We start from the raw sequence: 19,919 nt of genomic DNA on the forward strand, positions 1-19,919 counted from the left end.
TCCACATCTCCAGCCAAGCAGCAACCCATTTATAAACAGAGCCTGGAAAAAAAGCCATATTTTCCTAATTCCCCTCTCTCTCTCTCCCGGTCTCCAGAGCCACATCTCAATCATTTTTCTGCACAGCTAATTTCAGATTCACCCTCATTTCGCCTTTTTAAACGATTCCTTTTCAGCACCATTTGTAAATGGCCCTGTGATGTGTTCTAAAATTTAGTCAATTACTGTTTCAGCCGGCAAGACTCCAGGGATCCGGAACATACACGGCCTGAAGGTACCATCTCAATAATTGTTTCAGGAGAAAAGTTGGGGCGAAATGGATTGGTAACGCTGTGTTCCACTTATTGAAATGTCAATTGAAGTCAAGGTTCTCTTTCTCACGCACGCACGCACACACACACACACACACACACACACACACACACACACACACACACACACACACCCCCTCTCTCCGCTTTGTATTTATATATGTAGATGTGTGGCTGTATTCCTTTCTTTTTTTTCTCCATCTCTCTCTCTCTCTCTCATTCTCTCTCTCTCTCTCTCTCCCTCTCATCTCTCTCTCTCTCCCTCTCATCTCTCTCTCTCTCATTCTCTCTCTCTCTCTCCTCTCATTCTCTCTCTCTCATTCTCTCATTCTCATCTCTCTCTGTCTCTCTCTTTCTCTCTCTCTCTCGCTCTCTCTCATATTTCTTTCATTCCTCTCATTCACATCTCTCTCTCTCATATTTCTCTCATTCCTCTCATTCACATCTCTCTCTCTTCCTCATTCTCTCTCTCATTCTCTCTCTCTCTTCCTCATTCTCTCTCTCTCTTCTTTCATCCTCTCTCTCTCTTCCTCATTCTCTCTCTCTCGCATTCTCTCATCTCTCTCTCTCTCATATTTCTCTCATTCCTCTCATTCACATCTCTCTCTTCCTCATTCTCTCTCTCATTCTCTCTCTCTCTTCTCTCATTCTCTCTCTCTCTTCCTCATTCTCTCTCTCTCTTCTTTCATCCTCTCTCTTTCTCCTCTCATTCTCTCTTTCTCCTCTCATTCTCTCTTTCTCTCTCTCTCTCTTCTCTCATTCTCTCTCTCGCCTCTCCCTTCATTCTCTCTCTTTCTCTCCTCTCTTTTTCTCTCTCTTTCTCTCTCGCTCTCTCTCCTTATTCAGCTCCCAGTACTCATTTGGTTACTCTGTGATGGGCGGCTAAGAGCAGGGTATTATATTCTAAGCTGCCCCCCAATGCATCATGGTCCCCTCAATTTTCACACATCTGATTGGATGTTGAAGATGAGCAGGGTTAGACCTACTAAGTCAAGCAGCACCACGGAGGAAAGGCTTTTTTTCACCCGACCATGAAATAGTCATTACCCAGAAACCCCCGTTCAGAAACACCCCGGACTCTCCATCTTCATGTTCTGCTCATATGTTAGCTATTGAAACCCTTCTGCTAATTACAATGTCTTAAATGGGTTAGCCAAGCTGACAACCGTGTCTCTAGGTCATTCATAAATCCATGTTCCATTCTAATAAGACTACATTGCGTTGTGTTTTAGTCGTAGGGCCGGGCTTCCCTTGAAATGCTGAATTTTGCTGTACCTGTATTTTACTCAACATTTACGTCAAGGCTTCCTGTTGACAATGTTTTGATGGGGAATCTCTTTAAAGGTGGAATCTTTGTTTCTCCATAGATGATGTTGAAACTCTTTGATCATGTTTCATCTCAAATTAATTGGCTCTAGAAAATGAGGAACAAGATACTGTACATTTAAATGAGGTCTTCTCTGGGCACTAATTAAAAGGAGAATCCCTGCCTTAGTGGACCAAACAAGGTGACCTGTGGACCCCAATTAAACAAGTTATTTTTAGAACGACCACCCCGTTTCCCTCTGGTTTCTGTTGAACCTGGGTTGAATCCGGGTGTGCTGGGTCTTCGGTGTAAAAACCCCACCATACCCATGCAGAGCTGGACAGAAGTACATTTCCTAGAAAGATGGTACTTTTCCTCCTAATGTGAGTCTTTCAATCCGTTTTTTCATCGATGCTCCTCCCATACGCCCATAGTCTATCTCTCTCTCTCCCTGTCTCCCTCGTTCTCTCTCCTCTATCTGTCTCCCTCATTCTCTCTCCTCTATCTGTCTCCCTTGTTCTCTCTCCTCTATCTCTCTCTCTCTCCCCGTCTCCCTCGTTCTCTCTCCTCTATCTGTCTCCCTTGTTCTCTCTCCTCTATCTCTCTCTCTCTCCCCGTCTCCCTCGTTCTCTCTCCTCTCTCTCTCTCTCTCCCTGTCTCCCTCGTTCTCTCTCCTCTATCTCTCTCTCTCCCTGTCGCCCTCGTTCTCTCTCCTCTATCTCTCTCTCTCCCTGTCGCCCTCGTTCTCTCTCCTCTATCTCGCTCTCTCCCTGTCTCCCTTGTTCTCTCCTATCTCTCCTCTCCCTGTCTCCCTTGTTCTCTCTCCTCTATCTCTCTCTCTCTCTCCCTGTCTCTCTCTCTCTCTCTCCCTGTCTCCCTTGTTCTCTCTCCTGTCTCCCTTGTTCTCTCTCTTCTCTCTCTCCGTCTCCCTCGTTCCCTCTGTCTCTCTTATACTCTCTCCTGCTCTCTCCCTCTCTCTCAAGCTACTCCTTCCCTCTCTCTAACAAAAGTCAATTAACCCTCAGTTTGAACTGAGAGAAAAAGAGAGCGAGAGAGATTGTGTTGAGTCAGTCAATGGGTTCATTAGAAGGCCTGTGTGCTTGCTGCCTGCCTGGCTGGCTGTTGGCCTTGCCAACTTATTGTCTCTGTCTCTTTTTTGGCTGCAGGTGAACACAAGGCCCAATGACTGTTCCCCCGCCGCCATCGGCTCTATGCCCAACAATAGGTGAGGAGTCTGGAGGGTTAAGGCCCAACGGCCTCTGGGTGGATGGAGGAGGGATGGATGGATGGGGGAATGTATGGAAATGCCGGTGGATGGATAGATGGGTGAATGAGTGCGTTGGTGGATGGATAGATGGGTGAATGAGTGTGTTGGTGGATGGATAGATGGGTGAATGAGTGCGTTGGTGGATGGATAGATGGGTGAATGAGTGCGTTGGTGGATGGATAGATGGGTGAATGAGTGCGTTGGTGGATGGATAGATTGGTGAATGAGTGTGTTGGTGGATGGATAGATGGGTGAATGAGTGCGTTGGTGGATGGATAGATTGGTGAATGAGTGTGTTGGTGGATGGATAGATGGGTGAATGAGTGTGTTGGTGGATGGATAGATGGGTGAATGAGTGCGTTGGTGGATGGATAGATGGGTGAATGAGTGCGTTGGTGGATGGATAGATTGGTGAATGAGTGTGTTGGTGGATGGATAGATGGGTGAATGAGTGTGTTGGTGGATGGATAGATGGGTGAATGAGTGCGTTGGTGGATGGATAGATGGGTGAATGAGTGCGTTGGTGGATGGATAGATGGGTGAATGAGTGCGTTGGTGGATGGATAGATGGGTAAATGAGTGTGTTGGTGGATGGGTGAATGAGTGCGTTGGTGGATGGATAGATTGGTGAATGAGTGTGTTGGTGGATGGATAGATGGGTGAATGAGTGTGTTGGTGGATGGATAGATGGGTGAATGAGTGTGTTGGTGGATGGATAGATGGGTGAATGAGTGTGTTGGTGGATGGGTGAATGAGTGCGTTGGTGGATGGATAGATTGGTGAATGAGTGTGTTGGTGGATGGATAGATGGGTGAATGAGTGCGTTGGTGGATGGATAGATGGGTGAATGAGTGCGTTGGTGGATGGATAGATGGGTGAATGAGTGCGTTGGTGGATGGATAGATGGGTAAATGAGTGTGTTGGTGGATGGATAGATGGGTGAATGAGTGTGTTGGTGGATGGGTGAATGAGTGCGTTGGTGGATGGATAGATTGGTGAATGAGTGTGTTGGTGGATGGATAGATGGGTGAATGAGTGTGTTGGTGGATGGATAGATGGGTGAATGAGTGTGTTGGTGGATGGATAGATGGGTGAATGAGTGCGTTGGTGGATGGATAGATGGGTGAATGAGTGCGTTGGTGGATGGATAGATGGGTGAATGAGTGCGTTGGTGGATGGATAGATGGGTGAATGAGTGCGTTGGTGGATGGATAGATGGGTGAATGAGTGCGTTGGTGGATGGATAGATGGGTGAATGAGTGTGTTGGTGGATGGATAGATGGGGGAATGAGTGTGTTGGTGGATGGATAGATGGGTGAATGAGTGTGTTGGTGGATGGGTGAATGAGTGCGTTGGTGGATGGATAGATTGGTGAATGAGTGCGTTGGTGGATGGATAGATTGGTGAATGAGTGCGTTGGTGGATGGATAGATGGGTGAATGAGTGCGTTGGTGGATGGATAGATGGGTGAATGAGTGTGTTGGTGGATGGATCGATGGGTGAATGAGTGTGTTGGTGGATGGGTGAATGAGTGTGTTGGTGGATGGATAGATGGGTGAATGAGTGTGTTGGTGGATGGATAGATGGGTGAATGAGTGTGTTGGTGGATGGATAGATGGGTGAATGAGTGCGTTGGTGGATGGATAGATGGGTGAATGAGTGCGTTGGTGGATGGATAGATGATTGTGCTTCTCAGATAGACAGTGTTTTTGAATATCTTGGTATCTATGTACAGTGCCAGTCAAGTTTGGACAGAACTATTCATTCAAAGGTTTTTCTTTATTTTTCTACATTGTAGAATAATAGTGAAGACATCATGAAATAACACATATGGAATCATATGTTAAACATTCTTCAAAGCAGCCACCCTTTGCCTTTCTCTTTGCTTATTTGAGCTGTTCTTGCCATACTATGGACTTGGTATTTTACCAAATAGGGCTACCTTCTGTACCTACAAATTCCACAAATGAACTTAACAAGGCACACCTGTTAATTGAAATGCATTCCAGGTAACTACCTCATGAAGCTGGTTGAGAGAATGCCAAAAATGTGCAAAGCTGTAATTCTTGCACATTTTTGGCATTCTCTCAACCAGCTTCATGAGGTAGTCGCCTGGAATGCATTTCAATTAACAGGTGTGCCTTAAATTCATTTGTGGAATTTCTTTCCTCCTCAATGTATTTGAGCCAATCAGTTGTGTTGTGACAAGTTAGGGGTGGTGTACAGAAGGTAGCCAAGTCCATATTAGCAAGAACAGCTCAAATAGGCAAAGAGAAACGAGAGTCCGTCATTACTTTAAGACATGAAGGTCAGTCAATCTGGAAAATTTCAAGAACTTTTAAAGTTTCTTCAATTGCAGTCACCAAAACTATCAAGCGCTATGATGAAACTGGCTCTCATGAGGACTGCCACAGGAAAGGAAGACCCAGAGTTACCTCTGCTGCAGAGTATACATTCATTAGAGTTACCAGTCTCAGAAATTGCAGCCCAAATAAATGCTTCACAGAGTTTAAGTAACAGACACATCTCAACATCAACTGTTCAGAGGAGATTGTGTGAATCAGTCCTTCATGGTCGAATTTCTGCAAAGAAACCAGTACTAAAGGACGCCAATAAGAAGAGACTTGCTTGGTCCAAGAAACACGAGCAATGGACATTAGACTGGTGGACATATGTCTGTTGGTCTGATGAGTCCAAATTTGAGATTTTTGTTTCCAACAGCTGTGTCTTTGTGAGATGGAGAGTAGGTTAATGTATGATCTCCGCATGTGTGGTTCCCACCGTGAAGCATGGAGGAGGAGGTGTGATGGTGTGGGTGTTCTTTTGCTGGTGGCACTGTCAGTGATTTATATAGAATTCAAGGCACACTTAACCAGCATGGCTACCACAGCATTCTGCAGCGATATGCCATCCCATCTGGTTTGCGCTTAGTGGGACTATCATTTGTTTTTCAACAGGGCAATGACCCAACACACCTCCAGGCTGTGTAAGGGGCATTTGACCAAGAATGAGAGTGATTGAGTGCTGCATCAGATGACCTGGCCTCCACAATCACCCGACCTCAACCCAATTGAGATGGTTTGGGATGAGTTGGACTGCAGAGTAAAGGAAAAGCAGCCAACAAGTGCTCAGCATATGTGGGAATTCATTCGAGACTGTTGGAAAAGCATTCCAGATGAAGCTGGTTAAGAGAATGCCAAGAGTGTGCAAAGCTGTCGTCAAGGCAAAGGGTGGCTACTTTGAAGAACACTTTTTTTTTTTTGGTTACTGCATGATTCCATATGTGATATTTAATAGTTTGGACGTCTTCACTATTATTCTACAATGTAGAAAGAAAAGAAAAGGCTGAGAATGAGCAGGTGTGTCCAGACTTTTGACTGCTACTGGAGACTATAGTGTAGACATCACACCTTTGCTCTGTAGCCTGTGTCTTTTGACTGAACCCAGATGTTGTCATTTTTCAGTCCCAGTCTAAAGAAGTCCTCCGCAGAGCTAAAGAAGATTTTGACTAATGGACAGGTATTGTATTTCTCCCCCTTTTGAACTAACACACATGTGTCCCCAACGGCTGTCCTCAGGGCCTTGGCCTGCATCCTGTTAGTCCCTGTCCTCAGGGCCTTGGCCTGCACCCTGTTAGTCCCTGTCCTCAGGGCCTTGGCTTGCACCCTGTTAGTCCCTGTCCTCAGGGCCTTGGCCTGCACCCTGTTAGTCCCTGTCCTCAGGGCCTTGGCCTGCACCCTGTAACATCCTGTAATAGAAGACACATCATGTCCCTGTTTTCAGGACCTTGGTCTGCACCCTGTTAGTCCCTGTCCTCAGGACCTTGGTCTGCACCCTGTTAGTCCCTGTCCTCAGGACCTTGGCCTGCACCCTGTTAGATCCTGTTATATAAGACACATCATGTCCCTGTCCTCAGGACCTTGGTCTGCACCCTGTTAGTCCCTGTCCTCAGGACCTTGGTCTGCACCCTGTTAGTCCCTGTCCTCAGGGCCTTGGCCTGCACCCTGTTAGTCCCTGTCCTCAGGGCCTTGGCTTGCACCCTGTTAGTCCCTGTCCTCAGGGCCTTGGCCTGCACCCTGTTAGTCCCTGTCCTCAGGGCCTTGGCCTGCACCCTGTAACATCCTGTAATAGAAGACACATCATGTCCCTGTTTTCAGGACCTTGGTCTGCACCCTGTTAGTCCCTGTCCTCAGGACCTTGGTCTGCACCCTGTTAGTCCCTGTCCTCAGGACCTTGGCCTGCACCCTGTTAGATCCTGTTATATAAGACACATCATGTCCCTGTCCTCAGGACCTTGGTCTGCACCCTGTTAGTCCCTGTCCTCAGGACCTTGGTCTGCACCCTGTTAGTCCCTGTCCTCAGGGCCTTGGCCTGCACCCTGTTAGTCCCTGTCCTCAGGGCCTTGGCCTGCACCCTGTAACATCCTGTAATAGAAGACACATCATGTCCTTGTCCTCAGGACCTTGGTCTGCACCCTGTTAGTCCCTGTCCTCAGGACCTTGGTCTGCACCCTGTTAGTCCCTGTCCTCAGGACCTTGGCCTGCACCCTGTTAGATCCTGTTATATAAGACACATCATGTCCCTGTCCTCAGGACCTTGGTCTGCACCCTGTTAGTCCCTGTCCTCAGGACCTTGGTCTGCACCCTGTTAGTCCCTGTCCTCAGGACCTTGGCCTGCACCCTGTTAGATCCTGTTATAGAAGACACATCATTTCCCTGTTAGTGAGTGTCTGGTCCTGTTATAGAAGACACATCATGTCCCTGTTAGTGAGTGTTGTCCTGTTATAGAAGACACATCATGTCCCTGTTATAGAAGACACATCATGTCCCTGTTAGTGAGTGTTATAGAAGACACATCATGTCCCTGTTAGTGAGTGTCTGGTCCTGTTATAGAAGACACATCATGTCCCTGTTAGTGAGTGTCTGGTCCTGTTATAGAAAACACTTCATGTCCCTGTTAGTGAGTGTCTGGTCCTGTTATTGAAGACACATCATGTCCCTGTTAGTGAGTGTCTGGTCCTGTTATAGAAGACACATCATGTCCCTGTTAGTGAGCGTCTGGTCCTGTTATAGAAGACACATCATGTCCCTGTTAGTGAGTGTCTGGTCCTGTTATAGAAGACACATCATGTCCCTGTTAGTGAGTGTCTGGTCCTGTTATAGAAGACACATCATGTCCCTGTTAGTGAGTGTTGTCCTGTTATAGAAGACACATCATGTCCCTGTTAGTGAGTGTCTGGTCCTGTTATAGAAGACACATCATGTCCCTGTTAGTGAGTGTCTGGTCCTGTTATAGAAGACACTTCATGTCCCTGTTAGTGAGTGTTATAGAAGACACATCATGTCCCTGTTAGTGAGTGTCTGGTCCTGTTATAGAAGACACATCATGTCCCTGTTAGTGAGTGTCTGGTCCTGTTATAGAAGACACTTCATGTCCCTGTTAGTGAGTGTTATAGAAGACACATCATGTCCCTGTTAGTGAGTGTCTGGTCCTGTTATAGAAGACACTTCATGTCCCTGTTAGTGAGTGTCTGGTCCTGTTATAGAAGACACATCATGTCCCTGTTAGTGAGTGTCTGGTCCTGTTATAGAAGACACATCATGTCCCTGTTATAGAAGACACTTCATGTCCCTGTTAGTGAGTGTCTGGTCCTGTTATAGAAGACACATCATGTCCCTGTTAGTGAGTGTCTGGTCCTGTTATAGAAGACACATCATGTCCCTGTTAGTGAGTGTCTGGTTCTGTTATAGAAGACACATCATGTCTCTGTTAGTGAGTGTCTGGTCCTGTTATAGAAGATACATCATGTCCCTGTTAGTGAGTGTCTGGTCCTGTTATAGAAGACACATCATGTCCCTGTTAGTGAGTGTCTGGTCCTGTTATAGAAGACACATCATGTCCCTGTTAGTGAGCGTCTGGTCCTGTTATAGAAGACACATCATGTCCCTGTTAGTGAGTGTCTGGTCCTGTTATAGAAGACACATCATGTCCCTGTTAGTGAGTGTTGTCCTGTTATAGAAGACACATCATGTCCCTGTTAGTGAGTGTCTGGTCCTGTTATAGAAGACACATCATGTCCCTGTTAGTGAGTGTCTGGTCCTGTTATAGAAGACACATCATGTCCCTGTTAGTGAGTGTTGTCCTGTTATAGAAGACACATCATGTCCCTGTTAGTGAGTGTCTGGTCCTGTTATAGAAGACACATCATGTCCCTGTTATAGAAGACACATCATGTCCCTGTTACTGAGTGTCTGGTCCTGTTATAGAAGACATATCATGTCCCTGTTAGTGAGTGTCTGGTCCTGTTATAGAAGACACATCATGTCCCTGTTAGTGAGCGTTGTCCTGTTATAGAAGACATTTCATGTCCCTGCTACTGAGTGGCCGTTCATTGATTTCCTCTGAAAGCTGCTGCTCACTTCCTGTTTCACCGCCTGCCCCGGTCGACATCTTTATCCTGACCTACTGGATAGATATTCATTGTCTTAGCTGAGCGCTGTTGCCTAGGACACACTCACACACGTAAGGCCAGGCAAAGTGTGTCAAGCAGACAATTAAGCCCAGCCACTTCCCCGATGTCGCCTGTAACACATTGGTCTAATGGAGCCATACCCCTCTCTCCCTCTCTGTCTCTGTCACCTGTAACACATTGGTCTAATGGAGCCATACCCCCTCTCTCCCTCTCTGTCTCTGTCACCTGTAACACATTGGTCTAATGGAGCCAAACGCCCTCTCTCCCTCTCTCTCTCCCTCTCTGTCTCTGTCTCTGTCACCTGTAACATTTTGGTCTAATGGAGCCATACCCCCTCTCTCTCTCCCTCTCTGTCTCTGTCTCTGTCACCTGTAACACATTGGTCTAATGGAGCCATACCCCCTCTCTCCCTCTGTCTCTGTCACCTGTAACACATTGGTCTAATGGAGCCATACACCCTCTCTCCCTCTCTCTCTCCCTCTCTGTCTCTGTCTCTGTCACCTGTAACACATTGGTCTAATGGAGCCATACCCCCTCTCTCCCTCTCTCTCTCCCTCTCTGTCTCTGTCTCTGACACCTGACAAGTATCTCCCCCCTCCTGCTCTCTCTCTCTCTGTCTCTGACACCTGACAAGTATCTCCCCCCTCCTGCTCTCTCTGTCTCTGACACTTGACAAGTATCTCCCCCTCCTGCTCTCTCTCTCTCTGTCTCTGACACCTGACAAGTATCTCCCCCCTCCTGCTCTCTCTGTCTCTGACACCTGACAAGTATCTCCCCCCTCCTGCTCTCTCTGTCTCTCTGTCTCTGACACCTGACAAGTATCTCCCCCCTCCTGCTCTCTCTGTCTCTGTCTCTGACACCTGTAAAGTATCTCCCCCCTCCTGCTCTCTCTGTCTCTCTGTCTCTGACACCTGACAAGTATCTCCCCCCTCCTGCTCTCTCTCTCTCTGTCACCTGACAAGTATCTCCCCCCTCCTGCTCTCTCTCTCTCTGTCTCTGACACCTGACAAGTATCCCCCCCTCCTGCTCTCTCCCTCTCTCTCTCTGTCAATTCAATTCAATTCAATTCAAGGGCTTTATTGGCATGGGAAACATGTGTTAACATTGCCAAAGCAAGTGAGGTAGACAACATACAAAGTGAAAATATAAAGTGAAAAACAACAAAAATTAACAGTAAACATTACACATACAGAGGTTTCAAAACAGTAAAGACATTACAAATGTCATATTATATATATATATACAGTGTTTTAACAATGTACAAATGGTTAAAGGACACAAGATAAAATAAATAAGCATAAATATGGGTTGTATTTACAATGGTGTGTGTTCTTCACTGGTTGCCCTTTTCTCGTGGCAACAGGTCACAGGTCACTGTCTCTGACACCTGACAAGTATCTCCCCCCTCCTGCTCTCTCTGTCACCTGACAAGTATCCCCCCTCCTGCTCTCTCTGTCTCTGTCACCTGACAAGTATCTCCCCCCTCCTGCTCTCTCTGTCTCTGTCTCTGACACCTGATAAGTATCTCCCCCCTCCTGCTCTCTCTGTCTCTGTCTCTGTCACCTGACAAGTATCCCCCGCTCCTGCTCTCTCTGTCTCTGTCACCTGACAAGTATCTCCCCCCTCCTGCTCTCTCTGTCTCTGTCTCTGACACCTGATAAGTATCTCCCCCCTCCTGCTCTCTCTGTCTCTGTCTCTGACACCTGACAAGTATCCCCACCTCCTGCTCTCTCTGTCTCTGTCTCTGTCACCTGACAAGTATCCCCACCTCCTGCTCTGTCTCTGTCTCTGTCTCTGACACCTGACAAGTATCCCCACCTCCTGCCCTCTCTCTCTCTCTCTCTCTCTCTGACACCTGACAAGTGTCTCACCCTCCTCCCATGTAACCCAATCAATGGGGCTGAATTGGAGTAGGTGGTGGTGGTGCTGGGTCATTTTTAACCCCCAGTGTAGCCCCTTTCCCCCTGGCCAAAATGAACCTTGACAGCAGGCCATTGACTTGATATCATGCTGGTCTCAGCAGCACAAACAAGCATCTGCCCACACAATCAGGCTATTGACAAGCCTGCTAGCCAGGACCAGCCTCTACCCCATCCACCCAAACAGATGTCTCTATCTAATACAGGTTATGAGATATAAATATTTATCTGATAGCTGTCATGGGGTTTAAATGGGACGGGTGTTGGAGATTGGGGGGTTGTTGTAGGTATTGATGAAGTGACAAGGGTCACGCCAGCCGAGGACGTGTCTTTATTAGGCTATAGACTTTATAAAAAAGGCTGGAACTGAGCCCGTGTCCTCACTCACAACCGAGCTGGTAAACGGGGATGGCTCGGGGGTTGTTTCAGTGTGTTTTGTCCTGAAGCAGAGCAGAATGTGTGTATAAGGGATGGCTCGGGGGTTGTTTCAGTGTGTTTTGTCCTGAAGCAGAGCAGAATGTGTGTATAAGGGATGGCTCGGGGGTTGTTTCAGTGTGTTTTGTCCTGAAGCAGAGCAGAATGTGTGTATAAGGGATGGCTCGGGGGTTGTTTCAGCGTGTTTTGTCCTGAAGCAGAGCAGAATGTGTGTATAAGGGATGGCTCGGGGGTTGTTTCAGTGTGTTTTGTCCTGAAGCAGAGCAGAATGTGTGTATAAGGGATGGCTCGGGGGTTGTTTCAGCGTGTTTTGTCCTGAAGCAGAGCAGAATGTGTGTATAAGGGATGGCTCGGGGGTTGTTTCAGCGTGTTTTGTCCTGAAGCAGAGCAGAATGTGTGTATAAGGGATGGCTCGGGGGTTGTTTCAGCGCGTTTTGTCCTGAAGCAGAGCAGAATGTGTGTATAAGGGATGGCTCGGGGGTTGTTTCAGCGTGTTTTGTCCTGAAGCAGAGCAGAATGTGTGTATAAGGGATGGCTCGGGGGTTGTTTCAGCGTGTTTTGTCCTGAAGCAGAGCAGAATGTGTGTATAAGGTTGATACATAATATTCTGATGGAAACAGACCATTGTATGCGTATGAATTACCAGGCTCTTCGTTAAAACACTCACGACAGGTGTGATGGAGAAAGATCATCTTCTGTAAGATTTCAGAAATGTCGACAAAACTAAATGTGTTGGACAAGAGCGGATCATTTTAGTGAAATAGATTCTGCTTCATATTTGGGTGGAGATGCTCCTGTATTGCTAGAACAACATCATGTTGTGGTGCTGTGTGCTCCTTTCCCGCTACGACCTGGAAAAGCAGGAAGTGTTTATTTGACTACAGGTGAAATAAGTTATGATGAACTTCTCAAGGTGGAGAATGTGCGGTGATGAGCTTGATGCTAATTTCCAGGAAATAGGCCTATCTGGGATATTAATTTCCAGTATATAAGGCCTATCTGGGATATTCATTTCCAGGAAGTAGGCCTATCTGGGATATTCATTTCCAGGAAGTAGGCCTATCTGGGATATTCATTTCCAGGAAATAGGCCTATCTGGGATATTCATTTCCAGGAAATAGGCCTATCTGGGATATTCATTTCCAGGAAATAGGCCTATCTGGGATATTCATTTCCAGGAAATAGGCCTATCTGGGATATTCATTTCCAGGAAATAGGCCTATCTGGGATATTCATTTCCAGGAAATAGGCCTATCTGGGATATTCATTTCCAGGAAATAGGCCTATCTGGGATATTCATTTCCAGGAAATAGGCCTATCTGGGATATTCATTTCCAGGAAATAGGCCTATCTAGAATATTCATTTCCAGGAAATAGGCCTATCTAGGATATTCATTTCCAGGAAATAGGCTTATCTGGGATATTATTTGTAGGCTATGCTGGTGACATCATGGTGCTTGGCTGCCATTTGAAAAATAAATATGATATTTTGTCTCATCGTGAAGCTTATCCACTTTATCTGCCAAGTAAGAATGTGCCAAGACCAGATCACTCTATCTGCCAAGTGAGAATGTGCCAAGACCAGATCAATCTATCTGCCAAGTGAGAATGTGCCAAGACCAGATCACTCTATCTGCCAAGTGAGAATGTGCCAAGACCAGATCGGACGAGTTTGCTCTTTCTCTAAAAACGTTTGTAACAAAACCATCGGTAGAGTTTCAGAGGAGATGGAAGCACATTGATCTGCTGTGTTTCATCTGAAGACGTGTTTTTTAGAAGCACTACGTCATTACAAACGTTTATATTCACAACTAGTCAGTTTGATGGAAACACCTCTGTCAGTGAAATGTCTTTTTGTGTGAATATTAGAATAGTGGCTGGATGGACACCTGGCTGTGATAGTTTATTCCGTGCAGTATACTCTTTTTTGGGGGGGCTAGTAAATGCAGTGTGTGTGTGTGTGTGTGTGTGTGTGTGTGTGTGTGTGTGTGTGTGTTGTAACACCCCCTACCCTCCTCCCATCAGTCTGACAGGAGAAAACTTTCCCCCAGCCTCCCCTCCATGTCACACGAGGCCATGTTATATTACCCCGTTCTGACACCTTTTATCAACACAGGACTGGAACGACGACAGCAAACAAATCATCATTAAACTCTCCATCACTCCTCCCCACCCGCCCCCTACACGCCATTGTCCTTTTAGAAATTGGACAGCAAATGTTGTATTGATCTCGCTCTCTCTTTCCCTCTCTCTCTCTCTCCCCCTCTCTCTCTCCCCCTCTCTCTCTCTCCCCTCTCTCTCTCTCCCCTCTCTCTCTCACCTCTCTCTCTCTCCCCCTCTCTCTCTCCCCCTCTCTCTCTCTCCCCTCTCTCTCTCCCCCTCTCTCTCTCCCCCTCTCTCTCTCTCCCCTCTCTCTCTCTCTCCCCTCTCTCTCTCACCTCTCTCTCTCTCCCCTCTCTCTCTCCCCCTCCCTCTCTCCCTCTGAACTTGGGATGACCTGAATGCCTGTTTCCTTGTTTATGGCCTCCAGTAACATTCCTCTCTCGCTCTCGTTCTCCCTCTCCCTCCCCCTCTCTCTCGCTCTCTCTCTTTCTCTCTCCCTCCCTCTCCCTTCCCCTCTCCCTCTCCCTTCCCCTCTCTCCCTCTACCTGTCTCCCTCTCTCTCTCGCTCTCTCTCGCTCCCTCCCTCTCTCTCTCTCTCCTCCCCCCCGCCTCCCTCCCTCCCTTTCTAAATCTCCATTGACATCTCTATCTTCTATCTCCTATCCTATTAGTATTGATCTCTGTTTGTGCCTCTATAGATCAATGGCCAAGACATACAATACCAGGAGCAGCTTGGCCATGGAAACGGAGGGACCGTGTACAAGTAGGTGCCTGTCTGTACTTTACTGTCGGCCTTCGTGCCAACACTGGTAGGTATAACAATAAGAATGGTGTTGAGAGAAGAGACATGGTGGGAGTATGGGCTTCTCAGTGAAGGGTAGAGAGAAGAGACGTGGTGGGAGTATGGGCTTCTCAGTGAAGGGTAGAGAGAAGAGATGTGGTGGGAGTATGGGCTTCTCAGTGAAGGGTAGAGAGAAGAGACGTGGTGGGAGTATGGGCTTCTCAGTGAAGGGTAGAGAGAAGAGATGTGGTGGGAGTATGGGCTTCTCAGTGAAGGGTAGAGAGAAGAGACGTGGTGGGAGTATGGGCTTCTCAGTGAAGGGTAGAGAGAAGAGACGTGGTGGGAGTATGGGCTTCTCAGTGAAGGGTAGAGAGAAGAGACGTGGTGGGAGTATGGGCTTCTCAGTGAAGGGTAGAGAGAAGAGACGTGGTGGGAGTATGGGCTTCTCAGTGAAGGGTAGAGAGAAGAGACGTGGTGGGAGTATGGGCTTCTCAGTGAAGGGTAGAGAGAAGAGACGTGGTGGGAGTATGGGCTTCTCAGTGAAGGGTAGAGAGAAGAGACGTGGTGGGAGTATGGGCTTCTCAGTGAAGGGTAGAGAGAAGAGATGTGGTGGGAGTATGGGCTTCTCAGTGAAGGGTAGAGAGAAGAGATGTGGTGGGAGTATGGGCTTCTCAGTGAAGGGTAGAGAGAAGAGATGTGGTGGGAGTATGGGCTTCTCAGTGAAGGGTAGAGAGAAGAGACGTGGTGGGAGTATGGGCTTCTCAGTGAAGGGTAGAGAGAAGAGACGTGGTGGGAGTATGGGCTTCTCAGTGAAGGGTAGAGAGAAGAGACGTGGTGGGAGTATGGGCTTCTCAGTGAAGGGTAGAGAGAAGAGACGTGGTGGGAGTATGGGCTTCTCAGTGAAGGGTAGAGAGAAGAGACGTGGTGGGAGTATGGGCTTCTCAGTGAAGGGTAGAGAGAAGAGACGTGGTGGGAGTATGGGCTTCTCAGTGAAGGGTAGAGAGAAGAGACGTGGTGGGAGTATGGGCTTCTCAGTGAAGGGTAGAGAGAAGAGACGTGGTGGGAGTATGGGCTTCTCAGTGAAGGGTAGAGAGAAGAGACGTGGTGGGAGTATGGGCTTCTCAGTGAAGGGTAGAGAGAAGAGACGTGGTGGGAGTATGGGCTTCTCAGTGAAGGGTAGAGAGAAGAGACGTGGTGGGAGTATGGGCTTCTCAGTGAAGGGTAGAACCTGGCCTTTAACAACATGATTTGGGTTACCACTTGACTTCATTAAAGTGTCACTCACCCCCTCACATATACAATCCATGTTACAATCCAGACTTTTACAACTACTAACTTTCTCTTTTTTTTCTCTCTCTCTTTCACCCTATTTCTCTGTTCTTATTTTCTCACCATATCTATCGATCTCTCTCTTTTTCTCTCTCTCTTTCTCTCTCTCTCTCTCTGTCTCTGTCTGTGTCTGTCTGTCTGGATCTCTCTCTGTCTGTTAATCTCTGGTGTCCCTCTGAAATCCATCAGGCTGGTTAGTGTCTGGGGCGCGAGTGGCGATTCAATTTATTTATGTATTTTCTTTACGATGTGAAGGTTGCCAAACGTATGTGGTATTGATCTGGTATGAGAGTGATTGTCCCTCTGGACCATACAGCATGTTACCTGGAGAGAAGACTCTCCTCCCAAATCACCTGACTGATGTGTTGTCAACACACACACACACACACACACACACACACACACACACACACACACACACAGTCACTGGGGCATTTGGTTCGTCACACTCAAATCTTTCCCCCCCTTATAACTCTCCTTCTCTTCTCTGTCCTCCTCTCCTCCTTCTCTTCTCTGTCCTCCTCCTCCTCTTCTCTGTCCTCCTCTTCTCTGTCCTCCTCTCCTCCTCCTCTCCTCCTCCACTTCTCTTCCCTGTCCTCCTCCTCCCTTCATCTCCTCCTTCTCTTCTCTGTCCTCCTCCTCCCTTCATCTCCTCCTCCTCTTCTCTGTCCTCCTCCTCCCTTCATCTCCTCCTCCTCTTCTCTGTCCTCCTCCTCCCTTCATCTCCTCCTTCTCTTCTCTGTCCTCCTCCTCCCTTAATCTCCTCCTCATCTTCTCTGTCCTCCTCCTCCCTTCATCTCCTCCTCCTCTTCTCTGTCCTCCTCCTCCCTTCATCTCCTCCTCCTCTTCTCTGTCCTCCTCCTCCCTTCATCTCCTCCTCCTCTTCTCTGTCCTCCTCCTCCCTTCATCTCCTCCTCCTCTTCTCTGTCCTCCTCCTCCCTTCATCTCCTCCTCCTCTTCTCTGTCCTCCTCCTCCCTTCATCTCCTCCTCCTCTTCTCTGTCCTCCTCCTCCCTTCATCTCCTCCTTCTCTTCTCTGTCCTCCTCCTCCCTTCATCTCCTCCTCCTCCTTCTCTGTCCTCCTCTCCTCCTTCTCTTCTCTGTCCTCCTTCTCTTCTCTGTCCTCCTCTCCTCCTTCTCTTCTCTGTCCTCCTTCTCTTCTCTGTCCTCCTCTCCTCCTTCTCTTCTCTGTCCTCCTTCTCTTCTCTGTCCTCCTTCTCTTCTCTGTCCTCCTTCTCTTCTCTGTCCTCCTGTTCTCTGTCCTCCTTCTCTTCTCTGTCCTCCTTCTCTTCTCTGTCCTCCTTCTCTTCTCTGTCCTCCTTCTCTTCTCTGTCCTCCTTCTCTGTCCTCCTCTCCCCCTTCTCTTCTGTCCTCTCCTCCTTCTCTTCTGTTCTCCTCTCCTCCTTCTCTTCTCTGTCCTCCTTCTCTTCTCTGTCCTCCTTCTCTTCTCTGTCCTCCTTCTCTTCTCTGTCCTCCTCTCCTCCTTCTCTTCTCTGTCCTCTCCTCCTTCTCTTCTCTGTCCTCCTCTCCTTCTCTTCTCTGTCCTCCTCTCCTCCTTCTCTTCTCTGTCCTCCTTCTCTTCTCTGTCCTCCTTCTCTTCTCTGTCCTCATTCTCTTCTCTGTCCTCCTTCTCTGTCCTCCTCTCCTCCTTCTCTTCTCTGTCCTCCACCTCTCTGTCCTCCTCTCCTCCTTCTCTTCTCTGTCCTTCTCTTCTCTGTCCTCCTCTCCTCCTTCTCTTCTCTGTCCTCCACCTCTCTGTCCACCTCTCTGTCCTCCTCTTCTCTGTCCTCCTCTCCTCCTTATCTTCTGTTCTCCTCTCCTCCTTCTCTTCTCTGTCCTCCTTCTCTTCTCTGTCCTCCTTCTCTTCTCTGTCCTCCTCTTCTCTGTCCTCCTTCTCTTCTCTGTCCTCCTCTTCTCTATCCTCCTCTCCTTCTCTTCTCTGTCCTCCTCTCCTTCTCTTCTCTGTCCTCCTTCTCTTCTCTGTCCTCCTCTCCTCCTCCTCTTCTCTGTCCTCCTCTTCATCTCCTGTTATTGAACTGTTTTATTGAGATAGTGATATTGATCACTTCTCTAACCTTGACTTGACGGAGAGAGAGGCTGTGCTTCTGTCGTCTCTGTCAGAGCTCCTCGTAAATTTCATCCTGAGCAAATCCTGTTTATTTCTTTAACAGTCTAGTTCAGGCTTTTTCCTGTTGTTTTCTTCACGTTTCTTTGGTCGTTTTATTGTGGTGAGGTTGTTTCATTAACTATCTCTTATAGTTGAGGGAGAAAGCGACTGGCTATTCGCTCGGCTTGGTAAATTGTTCCGCTGGGCTGAGGAAAGCCAATATTGCAAACCTCCGACAACTTCTCAGTCAATTGAGCTCAGCAGAAAATCCATCCGGTTCTGTGGCAGATTGTTTTTCTGGTCGGGAGAGAAACTGCTGATCTCATTGTTTTCTCCGCGTGTCCAATTGTTCATGTTAGTTTTGGTTTTGTTATGTTTTCTGTTCGTATTTTTATCAACATGCAAACAAGGCAGCACCTCAAATATTGTACTCGGGCTGTACATTTTACCTGACTGTTTACATAGATGGAGTTGGTTCCTATCAGGCTGTACATTAAACCTGACTGTTTACATAGATGGAGTTGGTTCCTATCAGGCTGTACATTTTACCTGACTGTTTACATAGATGGAGTTGGTTCCTATCAGGCTGTACATTTTACCTGACTGTTTACATAGATGGAGTTGGTTCCTATCAGGCTGTACATTAAACCTGACTGTTTACATAGATGGAGTTGGTTCCTATCAGGCTGTACATTTTACCTGACTGTTTACATAGATGGAGTTGGTTCCTATCAGGCTGTACATTAAACCTGACTGTTTACATAGATGGAGTTGGTTCCTATCAGGTTGTACATTTCACCTGACTGTTTACATAGATGGAGTTGGTTCCTATCAGGCTGTACATTTTACCTGACTGTTTACATAGATGGAGTTGGTTCCTATCAGGCTGTACATTAAACCTGACTGTTTACATAGATGGAGTTGGTTCCTATCAGGCTGTACATTAAACCTGACTGTTTACATAGATGGAGTTGGTTCCTATCAGGCTGTACATTAAACCTGAATGTTTACATAGATGGAGTTGGTTCCTATCAGGCTGTACATTAAACCTGACTGTTTACATAGATGGAGTTGGTTCCTATCAGGCTGTACATTTTACCTGACTGTTTACATAGATGGAGTTGGTTCCTATCAGGCTGTACATTTTACCTGACTGTTTACATAGATGGAGTTGGTTCCTATCAGGCTGTACATTAAACCTGACTGTTTACATAGATGGAGTTGGTTCCTATCAGGTTGTACATTTCACCTGACTGTTTACATAGATGGAGTTGGTTCCTATCAGGCTGTACATTAAACCTGACTGTTTACATAGATGGAGTTGGTTCCTATCAGGCTGTACATTAAACCTGACTGTTTACATAGATGTAGTTGGTTCCTATCAGGCTGTACATTAAACCTGACTGTTTACATAGATGGAGTTGGTTCCTATCAGGCTGTACATTTTACCTGACTGTTTACATAGATGGAGTTGGTTCCTATCAGGCTGTACATTAAACCTGACTGTTTACATAGATGGAGTTGGTTCCTATCAGGCTGTACATTTTACCTGACTGTTTACATAGATGGAGTTGGTTCCTATCAGGCTGTACATTAAACCTGACTGTTTACATAGATGGAGTTGGTTCCTATCAGGTTGTACATTTCACCTGACTGTTTACATAGATGGAGTTGGTTCCTATCAGGCTGTACATTTTACCTGACTGTTTACATAGATGGAGTTGGTTCCTATCAGGCTGTACATTAAACCTGACTGTTTACATAGATGGAGTTGGTTCCTATCAGACTGTACATTAAACCTGACTGTTTACATAGATGGAGTTGGTTCCTATCAGGCTGTACATTTTACCTGACTGTTTACATAGATGGAGTTGGTTCCTATCAGGCTGT

General features: G+C 47.1%; 1 protein-coding gene across 3 annotated transcripts in view; it reads left to right on the forward strand.

Moving 5' to 3' along the window:
• The window catches only part of LOC139403910 (dual specificity mitogen-activated protein kinase kinase 5-like), a 125,682-nt gene that overhangs the window by 12,747 nt on the left and 93,016 nt on the right, over positions 1-19,919 (forward strand). For 2 of the 3 annotated variants that reach the window (XM_071147105.1, XM_071147107.1), the window contains exons 5-8: positions 234-274; positions 2,784-2,842; positions 6,349-6,403; positions 14,512-14,576. In XM_071147105.1, coding sequence (XP_071003206.1) covers positions 234-274; positions 2,784-2,842; positions 6,349-6,403; positions 14,512-14,576 — 220 coding nt within the window. The remainder of the gene's footprint in view (positions 1-233; positions 275-2,783; positions 2,843-6,348; positions 6,404-14,511; positions 14,577-19,919) is intronic. The other variant, XM_071147106.1, reaches the window with a different exon arrangement.

This window comes from Oncorhynchus clarkii, unplaced genomic scaffold, assembly GCF_045791955.1.
Source record: "Oncorhynchus clarkii lewisi isolate Uvic-CL-2024 unplaced genomic scaffold, UVic_Ocla_1.0 unplaced_contig_12638_pilon_pilon, whole genome shotgun sequence".
In the NCBI taxonomy this organism is placed as follows: Eukaryota; Metazoa; Chordata; class Actinopteri; order Salmoniformes; family Salmonidae; genus Oncorhynchus; species Oncorhynchus clarkii.